Raw genomic sequence first — 16157 nt, 5'->3', positions numbered from 1 at the left:
GGTTGCGTCGTGTGCAGCCAGCTTGGTTATAAATCCCTTTGCTAATCGCTGATGTAAAGCACGGAGTTGCCGAGCATGTAGCCTGTGAACACAAAGAGAAGATTGGGTTGTTCATGCGCCCGTGGCAGTGTTCATGCGCCGGCCAGAAAACTTTGTCTCGTGTCTTTTTTCTCCTACCTCTGTCCGTGAGTGAGTTGAGAGAGAGAGAGAGCAGCCAGGCGTGGCAACAACAATTGATATCAGAGCTTCGGTTCGGGCGATTACCGGCGACCATGACGCTCGTCCCACACGGTGGCAGCGTGGACGGATCGGCAACGATGGCGATGCCGATGCTGACCGCGGACAACTACACGGTCTGGGCCATCAAGGCGCAGGCGATCCTCGACGTCCACACCGTATGGGAGACGGTGGCGCCGGGCGACGCGACGGTGAACACGCGGAAGGACAAGATGGCGCGCGCGTTGCTTCTCGGGGCGTTGTCGGAGGATGTGCTGCTGCAAGTGTCGACGAAGCTCACCGCCAGAGAGGTATGGGACTCCCTGAAGGTGAGGTTCCTCGGCGCCGATCAGGTCCGCGCGACGACGGGCGCAGCGTGATGTCGGGGAGCGGCGGCAACAGCGCAGGCGCTGCTACAAGTGCAGGGAGCACGGACACTTCTGGCGCGAGTGCCCGCAACTGCAAAAAGGACCGGCGACGGAGCAGGCTCTCTTGGCCGGCGCCAACATCGACGACGACGGACTCCTCTAGGTCGTGGCTTAGGGGATGTGTGTTGGAATAAGCCACGTCGCGTGGTGTGGTCGGGCTCATCGGATGCGCGCGGGACGTGCGAGACGCACTGATGGTGTCGGATTCGTCGGGCGCGTCGGATGCGCGCGGGACGGGCGGGACGACCCGAACGTGTGTGTGCATGCCGCAGGAGTGGGCAGAGCGGGCCAGACCAGGCGTTCGGCATGGACTAGGGCGTAAGGTACGTGCCCTGGCACACCCTGGGGTATAAGAACCTCCCGTATACACGTTGTAACAAGTGTGGCTTGAGTTTGTGCTTGAGGAAATCGGCCGTAGTTGTGGTCGGCGGCATCAATGCGCCGAGAAGAAAAGCTGCGGCGTGTGTCGCCCGAGATGAAGAAGGGCATCCCCTGCGTCGAGGAGGAGCCGGTGTTCTGTGCGTCAGGATGGGCAACGCAGTCATGGCTTAGGGAGAGAATGTTAGCTATAAGCCATGTCTGCGTGTACGGCCGTGGCGCGTGTGTGCGCATGCGTATGAGTGTGTGTTGTAGCGAGTTAGGCGGGAGATCCACGATCCAGCAGCTGAGCCGGCCGTGTCGATCGTGTCTGAGCGCGTCGTGCGGGAGCAACGGAGCATGCGGATCGTGCCCAGGTAGTAGGGCGGGTGGGTTGCGTCGTGTGCAGCCAGCTTGGTTATAAATCCCTTTGCTAATCGCTGATGTAAAGCACGAAGTTGTCGAGTATGTAGCCTGTGAATACAAAGAGAAGATTGAGGGTTCGTGTGCCGGCCGGACCGTGTCTTCTTTCTTCTATCTCTGTCCGTAAGTGATGAGTGAGCTGAGAGAGAGAGCAGCCAGGCGTAGCAACAACACGCTGAACCAGTACTCATTAGGCACCACTCCCAAAAATGACCAGAAAGGATTGATTGTCTGGGAACTTCACTCGGCCGTGAACAATCATAGCAGGTGTGAGATTCTCTCTCTCACACACACACAAAGCGCATCGAAAGAGCACAAGAAAAATCCATCGAGCAGCTCTCCCTCCCTCAAAAGAACGAAACTACCAAAGAAATAGTTGGCACACCGCACGCTGTCATGCTGCCTATACTCTTTCCTATGATGATAAGGCTGCACACGCTCGCTCTTTGTTGTCTCCCACTCCCCCGCCCTTTCCGAACGAACTCTACGTTTTGCTCAACCCTCCCATGCTGCAATGGCTCTTCATTCTTTTCATGGCTCCTCAAACCCCTGTCTTTTTTTATAAATGATGGATTTTATTGACTTAGAATAAAGCATCAAGCGAACAAAAACACATTAAGCAAACAATCCATCTCTACATAGCTACGATGCACACAGTTAATATCAATGCATACACACAAACTAAAGACGTTGGCAAATAGCAAAGTCATACAGGATCAAAGTTATGCCTAAGTGATAAAAACAAAACCTCCAAAGCGATCAAAACAACGATCGATAAACTATAACAGCAACCATATTCACATTAATTATCTCTTGACACCACAAAAGGCAACAAGGTCCTTCAACAACAAAGCCTTCAGGAAGAAATGACGCTCAAGCCTCATCATCAGCGGATTCAACAACCAAGTGCCAAAACCTAGGTTTTCACTATGAAGAACGAGTCCAGAGCACATCCGTGCAATGCCTTCAACAAGATAACGACGCAAAAACATCGTCATCGGCAGGTATAACCTCGGGTCAGACCTAGCGTTTTCACCCCGGAGTTTAAAACTGGGTACTCGAGAAGCACCACCAAATCGAAGTCAATTATGTGTTGTTCCCATCACTTTTTCATGATCTCGGCAACTACATGCACCGCGCTAGAAATCCAGCATCGCCGTTGCGCAACCATACCTTCTGCGTCAAGCCATCATCCGTAGATTACATCTCATTGCGAAGACAAACTGGCCGAAGTGAGATCTGCTAAAGACCACAAAGGAGCCTTCCGGCTACATTGCACAACATCACCAGTACGAGTCGTCAGCAACAACCACGAGATCTGGAAAGATGAACCCATGTGAAGAACTTTATGCTCTTTTCGAAAAGGAGGATAACCCCCGGCTTCTGCATCGAGACGATGCATACAACCATATATTATTAAGAATGCAAAATTCAGTAGCCGAACAACATCGACTCGGAAATAAAGTGAAAAGAAAACCCGAGGTTGCATGCCCCGTGACAGTAACTCCACCAGGCATAACTTGACGTCCCCACATGAGATGTCGTGCGTAGCATCTGCCGGTGGCGCATCCGCCGGAGGCTTCACTTGTCGGCGACAGGCACTGCCCAACGACTCCGAAAGAGACACATGTGACACCTGCCGAGTCGCATCGAACCCGATCAGTTGATGGAAGGGACCATACAACCTCACATACCACTACCAGCCTCGGAAGGCCGTCATCACCTCGGGATCCAGACTTCGCACCATCCGCATGACCACAGAGTCCGCCGCCGTCGAAGAAGAGGGGTCGCCACCCCGATTTCGGGTGCTACAAGAAGCACCCACCGTTGCGTCAGTTGTTGTCGTCGCCCATACAACGGCAACCGCCATCACGACCGTCAGATCCGGACACTAGGTCCTTAATCCCTCGTGTGATGCCCCATGGTGAGCCGTCCTTGACCTCCCATCACTATGACGAGAAGGCCACCACTAGCTCCACCGCCCAAGGCCGCTGCCCTGACATCCCCCGCCGCGTCGTCAGAAGGCCACGCCGGGCAGGGAGACATGCCAGTACCGCCGCGAGGAGCATCCTCCATTGTCAAGATGTCGCCGCGAAGCCACCGCCGCTGATCCTCGAGCACACTCCACCCCACGTTGCCGGATGCACACCCGCCACGCCGCGGTCGATGCCTTGCTCCTACACACGCCGCCGCCGCCGCACCCCAGCCCGCGCCGAGTCCACCGCGAGAAAGAACGATGGATCCCCGCCGCCGCGGTAGGGCTTCGCCCAATCGCGCCCTCTAGTTGCGGCGAGGGAGGAGGACAAAGAAGGGAAGGCCTCAGCGACGGCTAGGTTTTCCCTCCTGCTGCTTGCGGGAGCTACCGGATGGGTTGAAGGAGGGAGGCGGCTGGAGGAGGAGATCTAGAGGAGGAGGACATGGAGGTCTGGAGGAGGAGATCTAGAGGAGGAGGCTGGAGGAGGAAGGTGAAGAATTCTATGGCCATCGCTATCCGCCGCTAGAGAGCCGACTGTAGGATGTACTCCCTCCCTTCCGAATTATTTGTCGCATGTATGGATATATTTAGATGTATTTTAATTTTAGATACGTTCATTTCTGCGACGAGTAATTTGAAACGAAGGGAGTATGTCGCTGATCCATCGCATGGCTTCCACAGCTTGACCGCCGCAGTAGCAGGCCCAAGGCCACAGACTGGCCAGGCACCAACGTGTAAAAGGATCCACACAAATCGTGCATGTCGCGTCGGATCGAATCAGGGGCAATCCGTTTGGACGCGTCGGCCTGTGGCCAGGCTATGGACGGGCACAACCCTGCATCACGGAGGAGCTACGCGAGCCGACCGGGCCAAACTGCCATTGAAGAGCAGCACTGGCACTAGCAGATCACGAACCACATGCCAGATTGAGAAAGGAGGGTTAGGAGAAGGGATGGCGCAAGCATAGTGAGGTGGCTCGCCGCCGCTGGCCAACCGGCCATGGAGGCCACCTCCAGCAAGGAGGATCGAGAAAGGAGGGAGTCGAGGTTGTTGGCAGCTAGGGTGCCTTCGGAGTCAATACTCTTTCTAGAAGAACCTAAATTTTATTTCCTGGCCTCTGCATCAACTAGAAATGCACACAATCATTTTATTACGAGTACCAAAATAATCATGATCCTCTAAAAAAAATTTAATGAGTACCGAGATATTACCTCGACACCCCACACACCAAGATCAGCCATCCCTATCGAGAGGAGCAAGGAAACGTTCCACGATTGCCTAAGCTTGCAGCCCATGTAACGCGAGGTTTTATGCTGCGATTTGACCACTTCGAAAAGCAAAAGGCGATTGCTCTAGTCACTCACAGATAAACAAAAAAAAGGAAATAATTGTATACCACCTATAGGCTCCGGATTTATTCAGATATAACAGGGGCAAGTAGTCTGAACACCAAGTATTTACAGGATGTTGACACGTGCGTAGTACAGTAGTATGCAACGAGACTAGAGCCGACAAAGGTGGTAGGGTAAACCGTGACAATATCCGCCTATGCTGTTCATCGTGTCTCACAAAATGAAGGTTCACAACAGTGTAACTTCCTAGAATCATACATCAAATCTCCTCGCGTACAAACCGTATCTTTGCGCTGTAAAGCCGACGCCACCGATGATAATACATACGCTGCACTGCACGCTTCTGTGTTGCTCAGCAAAAGCAGTGCCATCTGGTCTCAGATATCACCAGCATGCGCGACATGCTGTTGCTGGTTTGCGCCTTCTTGGCTGTCCAAAGGCATGTACTGAGCCATGATGGCGCGGATCTCCGAATCCATGTAACTCTGGTAGCACACACAAATACGTATTATTATCAACAACCGACTGGTTCAAGTCCAACCCAAGACCACTTGAAAATAAATAAATGTCAAGCGTTACGAGGATGAGTAGAGATGTTTTACCCGTAGCCGGTATTTGTAAACTGCATATGCTCCAACCCCGGCAAATACAAGTCCGAAGAAAATAACCCACATGAAGCTCCAGCCGACTGAGGAGGCAGCTTGTTTGCCTGCAACGAGTTTATCAACAGCATTAGACTAGCACTAGACTACAACAATATAAACAAGTGATCAAATTAAACTGTGACACAATTTTAGTTGCTGACAACATTAGGTTAACAGAATATCTGTATAACTAGGGTATCCATAAAACTGTTTTTTATGCACATGTATCATTTGTGTTCAGGCAGCAAAATGGAGTGCAAGATCAATGTGGTGCGGATTACGGTAAACACACCCTGCAGCTGCTGCTTCACTTGCCAATACTTAAAACTGCAACTATGCCAGCTTCTGTGAATAGAAACTACACTTACAGTACCCAGCAATATAAAGCCGGTGATCTGACTAATACCCTTGCTGGAGTACATTGATAAGGCTAAACAAAGAACATGTAATAATTCACCATATACAAAGGGCAGCCCAGTGCATGTAGCTCCCGCTTGCACAGGGTCCGGGGAAGGGTCCGACCACTTTGGGTCTATCGCTTATTCACCATATACAAACATCAAGGAAAATCATTGTGGCAGTAGCCATCGTTTATTGAGCAACTAACACAATCCCTGATCTTCACAAACTTACTGGTGACTTGGAAAATAACTAGTTCATCATTTAAACTTAAGTATAATATCAAACATCTCAAGTAACAGGAAAGTATAAGTTCAACCATCTCAAACAGAAGAAGCTATTTTGCTCAACTGAACAGGTGAATTTGCTTCTTATAACTAATAATATAGTACTCCCTCCGTCCCATAATATAAGAGCGTTTTTGACACCAGTGTAGTGTCAAAAACACTCATATGATGGGACGGAGGGAGTAGTATACTGGTTCTTGCAAGACAAATAAGAAGATAGTTAAGGAGAAATCTCAGGTTAGGTTACTCACTGATGCACGTGTCTTGCTCTCTCATGTATAACATGTTGTTACCACCACAGCTGCATTCATAGCTTCCCCATGTATTCTCGCAACTGCAGCCATTGCACTGACAGGCAGATTTCGCTTTGCATTCATCAATATCTGCACATAGGGTGGATCAAAGGAAGTTTAGAAAAAATAATTCCAGAAGTCCTTAAGTTATCAAACTTTGGAATCATTACTCTGCTCGCAAGGTGATATCAATAAAACAACCCCAATGACCGAATAAATTTCTCAACTAAAAGCAATTTATTAGTTTTCTCTAGAATATGTTGAGTTATGCAGAACTGACATGGATACACGTTCATGGTATCAGGGTGATACCGATATGAGGATACACCATTTTCAGAAAATGACAATATGTGGTTATGTTTAACTAGAGTATTAAAAAACCATTATATGCCATAGCTAAGTTGCATTGTATGGCCCCAGTCACCTCGCATCTGGGTTGTCTGTTTGATTGCCGCCCTTAGTGTAAATTCCTGGCACCACCATTGCCCATAGAAGATAAGAAGAGTTGGTGCTAGCGTGTTGGAACACTGAGCAGGAGCTTACAACCGCCTACTAGTCGCCGGCACCACCACCTAGGCGTCGGGGCGAAACCGCTAGTCATAGTGGGGAGTAACTTAGACTAGTGTCATGCATATGATACTAGTCTTTACTACCTTCATAGTGCAAAGTGTCATAGAAATAGTATCAAATATGGTTGCATTTATTAGCTTGTAGACTCAACTTTTCTTGGGAAGCGCTATGTGATGGTAACATAATATGTTACTCCAAGCACCTCTCTCCTCATTAACTAGCTGCCACATAAGCAAACTTGTCTTGGGGTGTGTTATGTTACTAGCTAAGTTACTCCCACTATGACTAGCCTGAGGCGAAAGGGAGAGTAAGGTGGCTGGGGTCAGGACAGAGGAAGGGGCAGGGGAGTCAGGAAAGTGATGCACTAGACAAGATTACAGGGGATGATGGTTAAATTACCCTTGTGAGTTATGGACTATTATTGGTCTGAGCTGTATCCACCACGTATCTAACATGCATCAGCACGTATCCAAGTTAATTTATTTTTATTTTTATATCGATACCAGGACACAGCATTATAGTATCACAATCCAGTAAATATCAGTATCGATATGGCATTCAATACGGATCTGCCAGGCTTTTCAAGTGTTGGTGTTCGATAAGAAATAGGGTATGTGTGGATGGTGACCAAACACCACGATACCATTGTTTTGGTCATAACCAAAAAATTTGCTCTTGTTTGGATGATTACTAGTAATATTTTGGCATGCCCATGCCCTCTTAGCCAATTCTAGTTCACTTTTCTTGCCAACATTGGCCAAAACATGTGCAACCAAAACCTTGACCAAAATATCGGTTAGCCAAATTTTGCTAGGGTTAGCTTGGGCTCAGACCAAATTTTGTGTTCCAAGTCTTGCAAAATTAAGTTTCTAAATAATGATAAAGTACCTTCACAGCTTTTTACACCATCGCCCTTGAAACCTTGTGGACATTTGCAACCTTCAGATTCTTCATGCTGCAGATTTTCTGAATTTAGTTTTCGCTCTTCTAAAGAATCGCGACTAAAACTAGTAAGCCTCATAATAATGTCTAGTCATCCACTTACCGAGCAGGCAGATATTGTCTTCCCATTCTTAGTTTCTTTCCAGCATCCTCCATTGTTGATCTCACACCTACCAACACCGGAAGCTGATAATAGAAAATGTTAATACTAAGCTTACAAAGAATTGACGCAACTCTTATAATAGGATGGTGTGCAAAAGTGAACCAATACACTTTATAACAACCACATTGTTCCAGTAGTAATTAATATGAAAACACCCATTACAGAAATCATTTTAGCAAATTCAATCACATAACTAAATTCTCATGGTACCTTCACAGTTGGTATATCCATCCCCCACGAATTTTACACCTTTGACAATAGGGCACTCACAAACACGCCCACGGAAGGTATCCTACATTTTGTTATCCAGCGAATTAGAGTTATCCTACAAGACAAGAATAAATGAAGGAGAGAAGATGAAATATCAGAGGTATCCTGAGCTCAAACTGTACCTTGCATGCAGTGACGTTATTAGCCGTGTCGACCCAGCAACCTCCATGGTTCTCCAAACACTCATTTGTTTGAACATCTATAGTGAACAGAAAAGAAGAAAATAGCACTCCATGGTAAGGCGCGATCTAGGAAGAAAATCTACACTTAAACGAAAAGGACAACATACCTTCACTCAAACAAATAGCAGGCTCAGTTGTCTCCTCAAATCCTGAACAGATTGCTTTTAGCACAGCACCTTTGTCCAACTTACCTGAAAACATAACTAGACTGTGTCACAGACAATATCAAGGGGGGGGGGGGGTAACTAGTGGTAGAAAACCGGTAGACAACCTCGGTATTGCCTGTTATTAACGACAAGGGTTGGCAGTATCGTGACATCTCCTCGTTTACCATGACCAATCTATATCACAGAAACATATAGCTGAATATACCATAATTTGATCAAAAATGTGCATGAATAAAGCACTATTTGACAGAAAAAGGTCATTCTTTCTCAATAAGGTCATACTTGGGCATCTTGTTCCGCCTTTAGAATTGGGTTTTCCTCATCAGCTTCAGGATCTCCAACACACTTGTTTATCTTGTCCATGTCCAAACCTGCAAGGAGCAAATTTAATAGCAACTATTAATTAAGCAGATTTTTTAGAAAATAACTCTGCAGGATTAGTAAATTATTATAAAGAATAATAAAATGAAAAATTCTGAGAGATGAATATCTGCCAATTAGACCTACCAAGTGACTTAATAACATGACTTGCACATTCATGTGTGTATTTCTTCTCCTTCATTGGGCATCTAATGGCAAAGTCATGTACATAATCCCACCACAACCATGGCTTGCCAGTGTCATTGGCAACCTTGAATACACAGACTTGATGTAAATTCTGGACCACAACATCCTTTCCATCATATCCTTTGCTGAAATCCTGCTCTGGGTCCGGTGCACAATATCTCCCATGATTTATGCACTGGGATTTGCATTGCTTGCTCACGGTAAAAGCTTCCGGGCAATACCATGTAATATAATGAGGAGTGAACTGTGTGTAACCCTTCTGCTCAAGAACTTGTGCGGTTCCTCTGAAGCTCTTCACAAAATCCATTTGCATATCACATTTAGGACCACATTCATCATTACTGTTTGTCCAGAATTCATACTCTACACGCTCATCAGGATGGGGAAGGGATTCCCTCCAATCCAGGAGGACACTAACCATGTCACCATTTTCAGCAGATTTCTTAAGGTCCTCACCCAATTTCTTTGTTATCAGGACTGATGGAATAGTGATATTTTCTAAGTGCTTCGTGCCAGTATCTTCTGGGTTGTCCATTGTGATCAAAGGCTCGTCCTTGCTATCCACAACGAGAATTGCTGCAGCTCCAGCAAGTTGTGCATTCCATGCCTTTGTTGTGAAAAAGCATTCTGTTCATCACAGAGGAAAGTAAACCAAGAAATTAGAATAATCACTTAAGACTAGGGGCAAATACCAAAAAGAATTAAGCAGCAAGATGCTAAACTAGTTACATGTTTTAACACCACGAGCAATAACATGTATAACTTATTCAAGCATGGGAACAATAGAGCTGTTTTGCCCTGAATCATTTCTAACTTACATGTCAGATGGGTTCCATGTAAAAAAAAAGGATTGTGAAACAACAATGAGTACTATTTCATCGCATCAACTTCCTATTCCAAGTATTTTTCCCGAACCATCTAAATGTGCATCATTTTGTATTAGAAGAACACTGAGAAGACTCCAAACTTACAAGACTCAAAACCAGGACCAAAACCGAACATAATTAAGCACTGACGCACATTTTTAGGCATATTCAGGAAAAATAAAAAAAACACGTGCCAAGCCAACCAAAAACAAAAGAATAGAAAGGGGAAAAAAGGTGGCGTTAGCACTCCTATCCTGCTGGTGGCTTCCTACTCCAACTTTAACATCAAATTTTATCTTTACTAAAGCTAGAAAATTGACCCGAAACTTCTTTTGCTCTTAAAGTTCAGGATCACATTACTTACTAGTTATAAAATTATAAGGCATGTTTCATAAACACATTTATGCCTGCTCATTCTGGCTCTGCTACCGTAGGCTATACCTGTATCTATATATCATGCTAAATGAAGCAGTAAATGGTTATAAGAGATGATGCTGTTACTACAGCAGCCAGCAGGACTTGTGTTGTTTTCCTGGGTTGCAACAACTGAACATAAACTGAGTTATTGAGATTACCAGTGTCATCAGTTCGAAAGTACATCACAATAACCCAAACGAAGTGACTGCTACCCCAAATGTAGCTGAAAATGAAACCAATCCCCCATGCACGCATGTTGCTACCGCAAAGGCTAAAAAATACAGAGAGAAGAAGAATCTTCCTACTGTATCCAAGGGAAGAGAAGCGTATTGGAAGCTAATGATTGATGCTAGTACAAACTTCCTAATAAATGAGACCAATCGAAGATTGCCCTAATTAATCCCCTTATAACTGAACAAGCTTCCTTTTTTGTTTGAAGCTACAGTAGTAAATAAATGACCAAACTAAGCCAGTAGTATTAATCGCCATGAGCAACATAATAAATAACATAAATAAATAAATAGAAGCACAGCAAGATCCGAAAAGAAAAGAATCACCTCCGCGGTCGATGAGGACGAAATTGGGGCGGGCTCCCGACTTGTGGCCCTTGAAGGAGACGTCGAACTCCTTGCAGGCCTGCTTGTTGTCCTTGGGGTAGACGACCCAGCCTTGCAAGGTGCCCCCGTACTGCGGCAGGCCGAAGTTGCCGATGGCGCACTCGTACTTGCCCTTGAGACTGTCCGGCGAGGTCACCTGCACGCTGTTCTTCTCCACCACGAACCTCCCCGCCACGGCGTCCGCCATGGCCAGCAGCACCAGCACAGCCCACCACACAGGACCCATCATCCTGTGTGTGCCCCGACCGTGCGATCCGGGGAAAGCCTCCGCGAAGAGCAAGAAAAGAATCGCGCCTTTGGACTGAAGCGACGGAGATTCCCAGGAGGCGCAGATCTGCCGAGCGAGCTACGGGGAGAGGCCGAGAAAACAAATCGGGGGCAGGCGGCGAGATCTAGCGGAGCGAAGGCTTTGGTGCGGATGGATGGATGGGGGGAGGGGTTGGACTTGCTTGGGAGAAGCGCGCGTCCACGGCGGGCTGCGTGGAGTCGTCTCGTCGTCGGGGTTGTTGGTTGTTCCGTCCAAGCTAAACCCAACTTTTGTTAGCTATAAACCAGCAGTGCTACTGGTAGAAATCCGTTGCTGTCACTGTCAAGAGAGCGGGGCGGGTCGGTTGCCCTGCCCTGCCCTACCCTCGTGACCAAGGCTTGTGCCGTGCGGCGTGGACAACGTGATCCTCTCCTGATCTGCCCGGAGGGGCCGCGTGGGCTGCTTTCATTTATTCTATCGATTTATCTGCTGCCTTTGAGATTCGCGCTCTGTCAACGACTCGTGGTTTCCCAGGCGTGGGGAGCATCGGAAACGAGTGGTGCCCAACTGGTAGCTCTAGCAGTATCTCCCTTCTCATAAATTCATGCATTAATCAGTCGGTTGTGAGAAATAAATAATGAATGGATCATGAGGCTAGTCATAGTGGGGAGTAACATACACTAGTGTCATACATATGACACTAGTCTATGTTACTACCTTCATAGTGGAGAGTAACATAGAAGTGGTGTCATAGGTGGTTGTATTTATTAGCTTATAGACTCATCTTGTCTTGAAAAATGTTATGTTATGGTAACATATTATGTTACTTTAAACACCTTTCTCCTCATTAATTATATGCCACATAGACAAACTTATCTTGAATTGCGTTATGTTACTAGCTAAGTTAGGCTGGTCATAGTGGGAGTAACATAGGTAGTAACATAGATGCCACATAAGCAAAATTGGTGATGTGGCAAGTAGTTAATGAGGAGAGAGGCAAATAGAGTAACATAATATGTTACCATCACATAGCGGTTTCCAATGCATAATGAGTCTACAAAGTAATAAATGAAGGCAACTATGTTACCACACCTATGACACTACCCACTATGAAGGTAGTAACATAGACTAGTAACATATATATGTTACTAGTCTAAGTTACTCTCCATTATGACCAGCCTTACTCCCACTATGAGACTAGACACAATGGATAGTAACATACACTAGTAACATACATATATTCCTAGACTATATTACTACCTTCATAGTGGGTAGTAACTTAAGTGTGGTAACATGCAAAGATTCATTTATTAGGTTATAGACTCATATTGCATTGGGACATGTGATGTTACAGTAACTAGCTAAGTTACTACAACTACCTTTCTCTTCATTAACTCATTACCACATAAGCAAATTTGCTGAGTTGGACTCGATGTTACTGCTGAAGTTACTCCCACTGTGGCTAGTCTGACCAGTCCGATGGTATGGGCATCCTAGTTGTCAGCGTCGGACCAGAACGGTGAATGTAAAAAAGAGCTCCTGAAATCGCCAAAGTGCGGAAAATGCCAAATTAAGGTGATGTAAGCATATACTCCTAGTTGTCAAAAAAGTGATGTAAGCATACTGTAATGATTTAAATATTTAGATGTTGATATTTCTTCATATAAATATGGTCAAACTTTATGAAGTTTGACTTCAGACAATTCTTATATGCAAAGTAAAAAAGGACCAGAGGGAGTATTATTGATGAGTTGGAAGAGAGAAGAGGAGAGAGAAGGGAAGCGGGATGTAGATTTAGACTAGTCACAGTGGGGAGTAACTTAGAGTAGTAAGATGCATATGTTACTAGTCTATGTTACTACCTCCATAGTGGATAGTAACATATGTGTTGTGCCATGCATCACTACATTTATTAGGTTGTATACTCGTCTTTTCTTAATATGTGTGATGTTACAATAACTAGCTATGTTATCACATGCCTCTTTTTCTTCATTAATTACATGTCATATCATCTATTTTGCCTAGATAAGGCCCTATTTGGTTCATAAGTCTTAGGACTTTTTCTAGTCCCAACTAAAAAGTCCCTAGTCCCTAAAAAGTCCCTCCATGTTTGTTTTCAGGGACTAAAAAGTCCCTAGTCCCTCCTAGAGGTTATTAAATGACCATGTTACCCTTAATATATAGAAAAATAACAACCAAACAACACCATGGGGGCGGGCCAATGGGTGCATGGAGGGACATTGTTGGAAAAGTCTCAAAAAGTTCTAAAAAGACTCTCCTTGAGAGTCTTCTTCATTTAGTCCCAAAAAAAAAATTTAGTCCCTAGTAGTCCCTACTGTTTGGTTAAAAAGTCCATAAGAGACTTTTCTAGTCCCTACACCCAAAAGTCCCTGGGAACAAACACCTCCTAAATGTGATGTTACCATCTATGTTACTTCCACTATAGGTAGTCTTACAGCCGGATGTAGCACGAGTTCCAAAAAGTTTTGTAAGAGTGAAAGGTGGGTCGTATGTTGACAAAGTACTAGTACTTTCTTATAGCCAACTATATTATACATGTTAGCTATTACATTGGCTATAAATGACATGGCAATATGTTATAGCCAGCAGTTGGCAATATTATTAACCATGCTCTAAGATGTTCGGTTGCGTCAATTGGCATAAAGACCAACTGTAATCTAAAAGTTAAGCTAACTATTTAAACTGTAAAATAAAAGTTAAGTGCACTATTTAAAGTATATTTCTTGGGAATGGTATGTAATAGATTATGTTCGTGACAGTCATGCGTATTCACCAGTGACGGACAATGATGTTCGTTTCTCGTGTTCTTTTTTGGTCAGTCGGGGCAACTTAATAGCCGGGACACTAACATGCGGGTCTGTGAGTGGTTTGGCTAGACATCTTTGTTTACGCATGTTCGAGGTGGCGTGTTGCATGCTGCGAGCCGCGTGAAACCTTTACCCAAACTTTGCATGCCCGGATCCTTATCCTGGTGGAGCATGTCTGGCTAGCCCGTAGGCAACTTACTCTATGAGTCAAGTTCGCCTCGATCATCCATTATAGAACGGAGTAAAGGGAGCTCTCTAAAAGTTTTTTTCTTAAGTATCTACGAGCGACTATATTCATACCGAACGTGTATTTGCCTTGGTCATTACTCATAGCTTTCTTTAGCGACGCATACGTTGGTAGCTTTGGCATGTGAATGGACTCTGAGATAACTTTTAATGTACCAGTCTTTCCCCATCTCGTAATTCCGACAAAAAAACAACCAAGAAATTAGGTCAACCATTTGAAAGATGCCTCTGGTGAATTGCCTGCAAGTGAATATATTTGTAATACGTTTGTAATTGTCTCACCAATGACAGGCAATGATGATCCTTGCCCCTACTTTTCTTTGTAAGACCATTCGTAATGGAAGTTAAGTGAGCGAACTATTTAAAACATTAAGTGAGCGAACTATTTAAAATATAATATGGAAGTTAAGCGAACAATCTGAAGAAATCAACCCCAACCATTGGCATAGAGACCAGCTTGTAGTTAAAAAGAGAAATAACCAATAGAATTGAAAATGTGCTAAGAATTCATCTTCCAGCCAAACCGTGCCCCTTAGATTTTTCATCCAATGGCCGAAAATCATGTGGTGCGGTGGTGCATAAATTACCATGTTTCATATGATAGGTTCTCGGCTACTCGGCACCGGCACCCATCGGTGTATACATGGACAGAAGACCACCTGCCTCCTCCACTCAAAGTTCCAAGCATGGCCTCATGAGGCACAAACAAGCGAGATGCTAATTACCGTGCGTAGATGGCCCGATCTTTCACGTCGATGCTCGATCAACAGTTCATCTCATATTCATCCTTGCAATATCCGATAACAATCTCTACCCGTGCACGATGAGTACACAAATTTAGGACAGTATAACCGAGCCTAAACAGAGCCTTCTCACGCCATCAGATGCCTGGGCCGTCCATTTTTCTGATAAAACCATTTTTAGCTGTCGGATTTTCATATCGTGGGCCGGCTGTGCTAAGGGGACGTTACTCTTGCGGAAAAATTGTTGTGTTCTGGTTGATCGGGCCGTTGGGCCGAAGGGACCGGCTCCTTGGGCAGCGAGGCTGATAGTTCTGATGCGACGTTCCCTATTCTCCTCCGACCTCCCGTCTCTCCTCTCTCGGCTGCGACACGAGGGTGCGCCGCCACCGCCGTGATTCTCTCCAGCTCGCCGACCCTGTGTGGAACGACACCTCTGCATCCGACATTAAAACGACCGAAGGGATCGGCCTATTACGCAGAGAGGGTTGCTGAGCGTTCGCCTGGTTCCTGTGGCCAGCGACATTTCCCGCGTCCACAATCCGTACCCCATGACCGAAGATCCCCTGCTGCTGGGGCGCTACCCTCCTTCCACACCGTCGGATCGACATCGCCGAAGCCGTGCGGCAAAGATCCCCTACCACTGCGTCCAGATTATTTTTGTCCCGCCTTCATTATGGGCGCTTTTGTCGTCTCTAATGGTTCTAGGGGGGGTGTACTGCTGCAGCGAGAAAGATGGAAGGAGGTGCCTCGACGGCCACAGCAGTAAGGTCCATGGAGCGCGCTGATGTAATGGGATCCCTAGTGGAACCGATGCTCAGGTGAGACGTACCTGCTCGTAATCCCTGCCAGATCGTTCTCAATCCCTTTTTGTTTGGTCCTTGCTAATCTTTGGCGGGCACTATGGGTAATGACCCCCCTGGGATCAGCACGTAGACGTCGATGTGATGGTCAACCCTTT

General features: G+C 46.0%; 1 protein-coding gene across 1 annotated transcript; it reads right to left on the bottom strand.

The window, feature by feature from the left end:
- Nucleotides 1–4784: 4784 nt before the first annotated feature.
- Nucleotides 4785–11669, bottom strand: LOC123085793 (vacuolar-sorting receptor 1). The gene is made up of 12 exons (XM_044507504.1): nucleotides 11076–11669; nucleotides 9176–9862; nucleotides 8951–9039; nucleotides 8773–8842; nucleotides 8609–8692; nucleotides 8442–8518; nucleotides 8260–8341; nucleotides 7990–8072; nucleotides 7833–7899; nucleotides 6333–6464; nucleotides 5354–5460; nucleotides 4785–5236 (listed from the first exon to the last, which is right to left on the bottom strand). Exons 1-12 carry the CDS (start codon nucleotides 11362–11364, stop codon nucleotides 5129–5131), a joined length of 1875 nt encoding a protein of 624 aa, XP_044363439.1. The 5' UTR covers nucleotides 11365–11669; the 3' UTR covers nucleotides 4785–5128.
- Between the last annotated feature and the right edge of the window lie 4488 nt (nucleotides 11670–16157).

Source organism: Triticum aestivum, chromosome 4A (genome assembly GCF_018294505.1).
Source record: "Triticum aestivum cultivar Chinese Spring chromosome 4A, IWGSC CS RefSeq v2.1, whole genome shotgun sequence".
Lineage (NCBI taxonomy): Eukaryota > Viridiplantae > Streptophyta > Magnoliopsida > Poales > Poaceae > Triticum > Triticum aestivum.
This window is presented reverse-complemented; position numbering and strand designations above follow the sequence as displayed.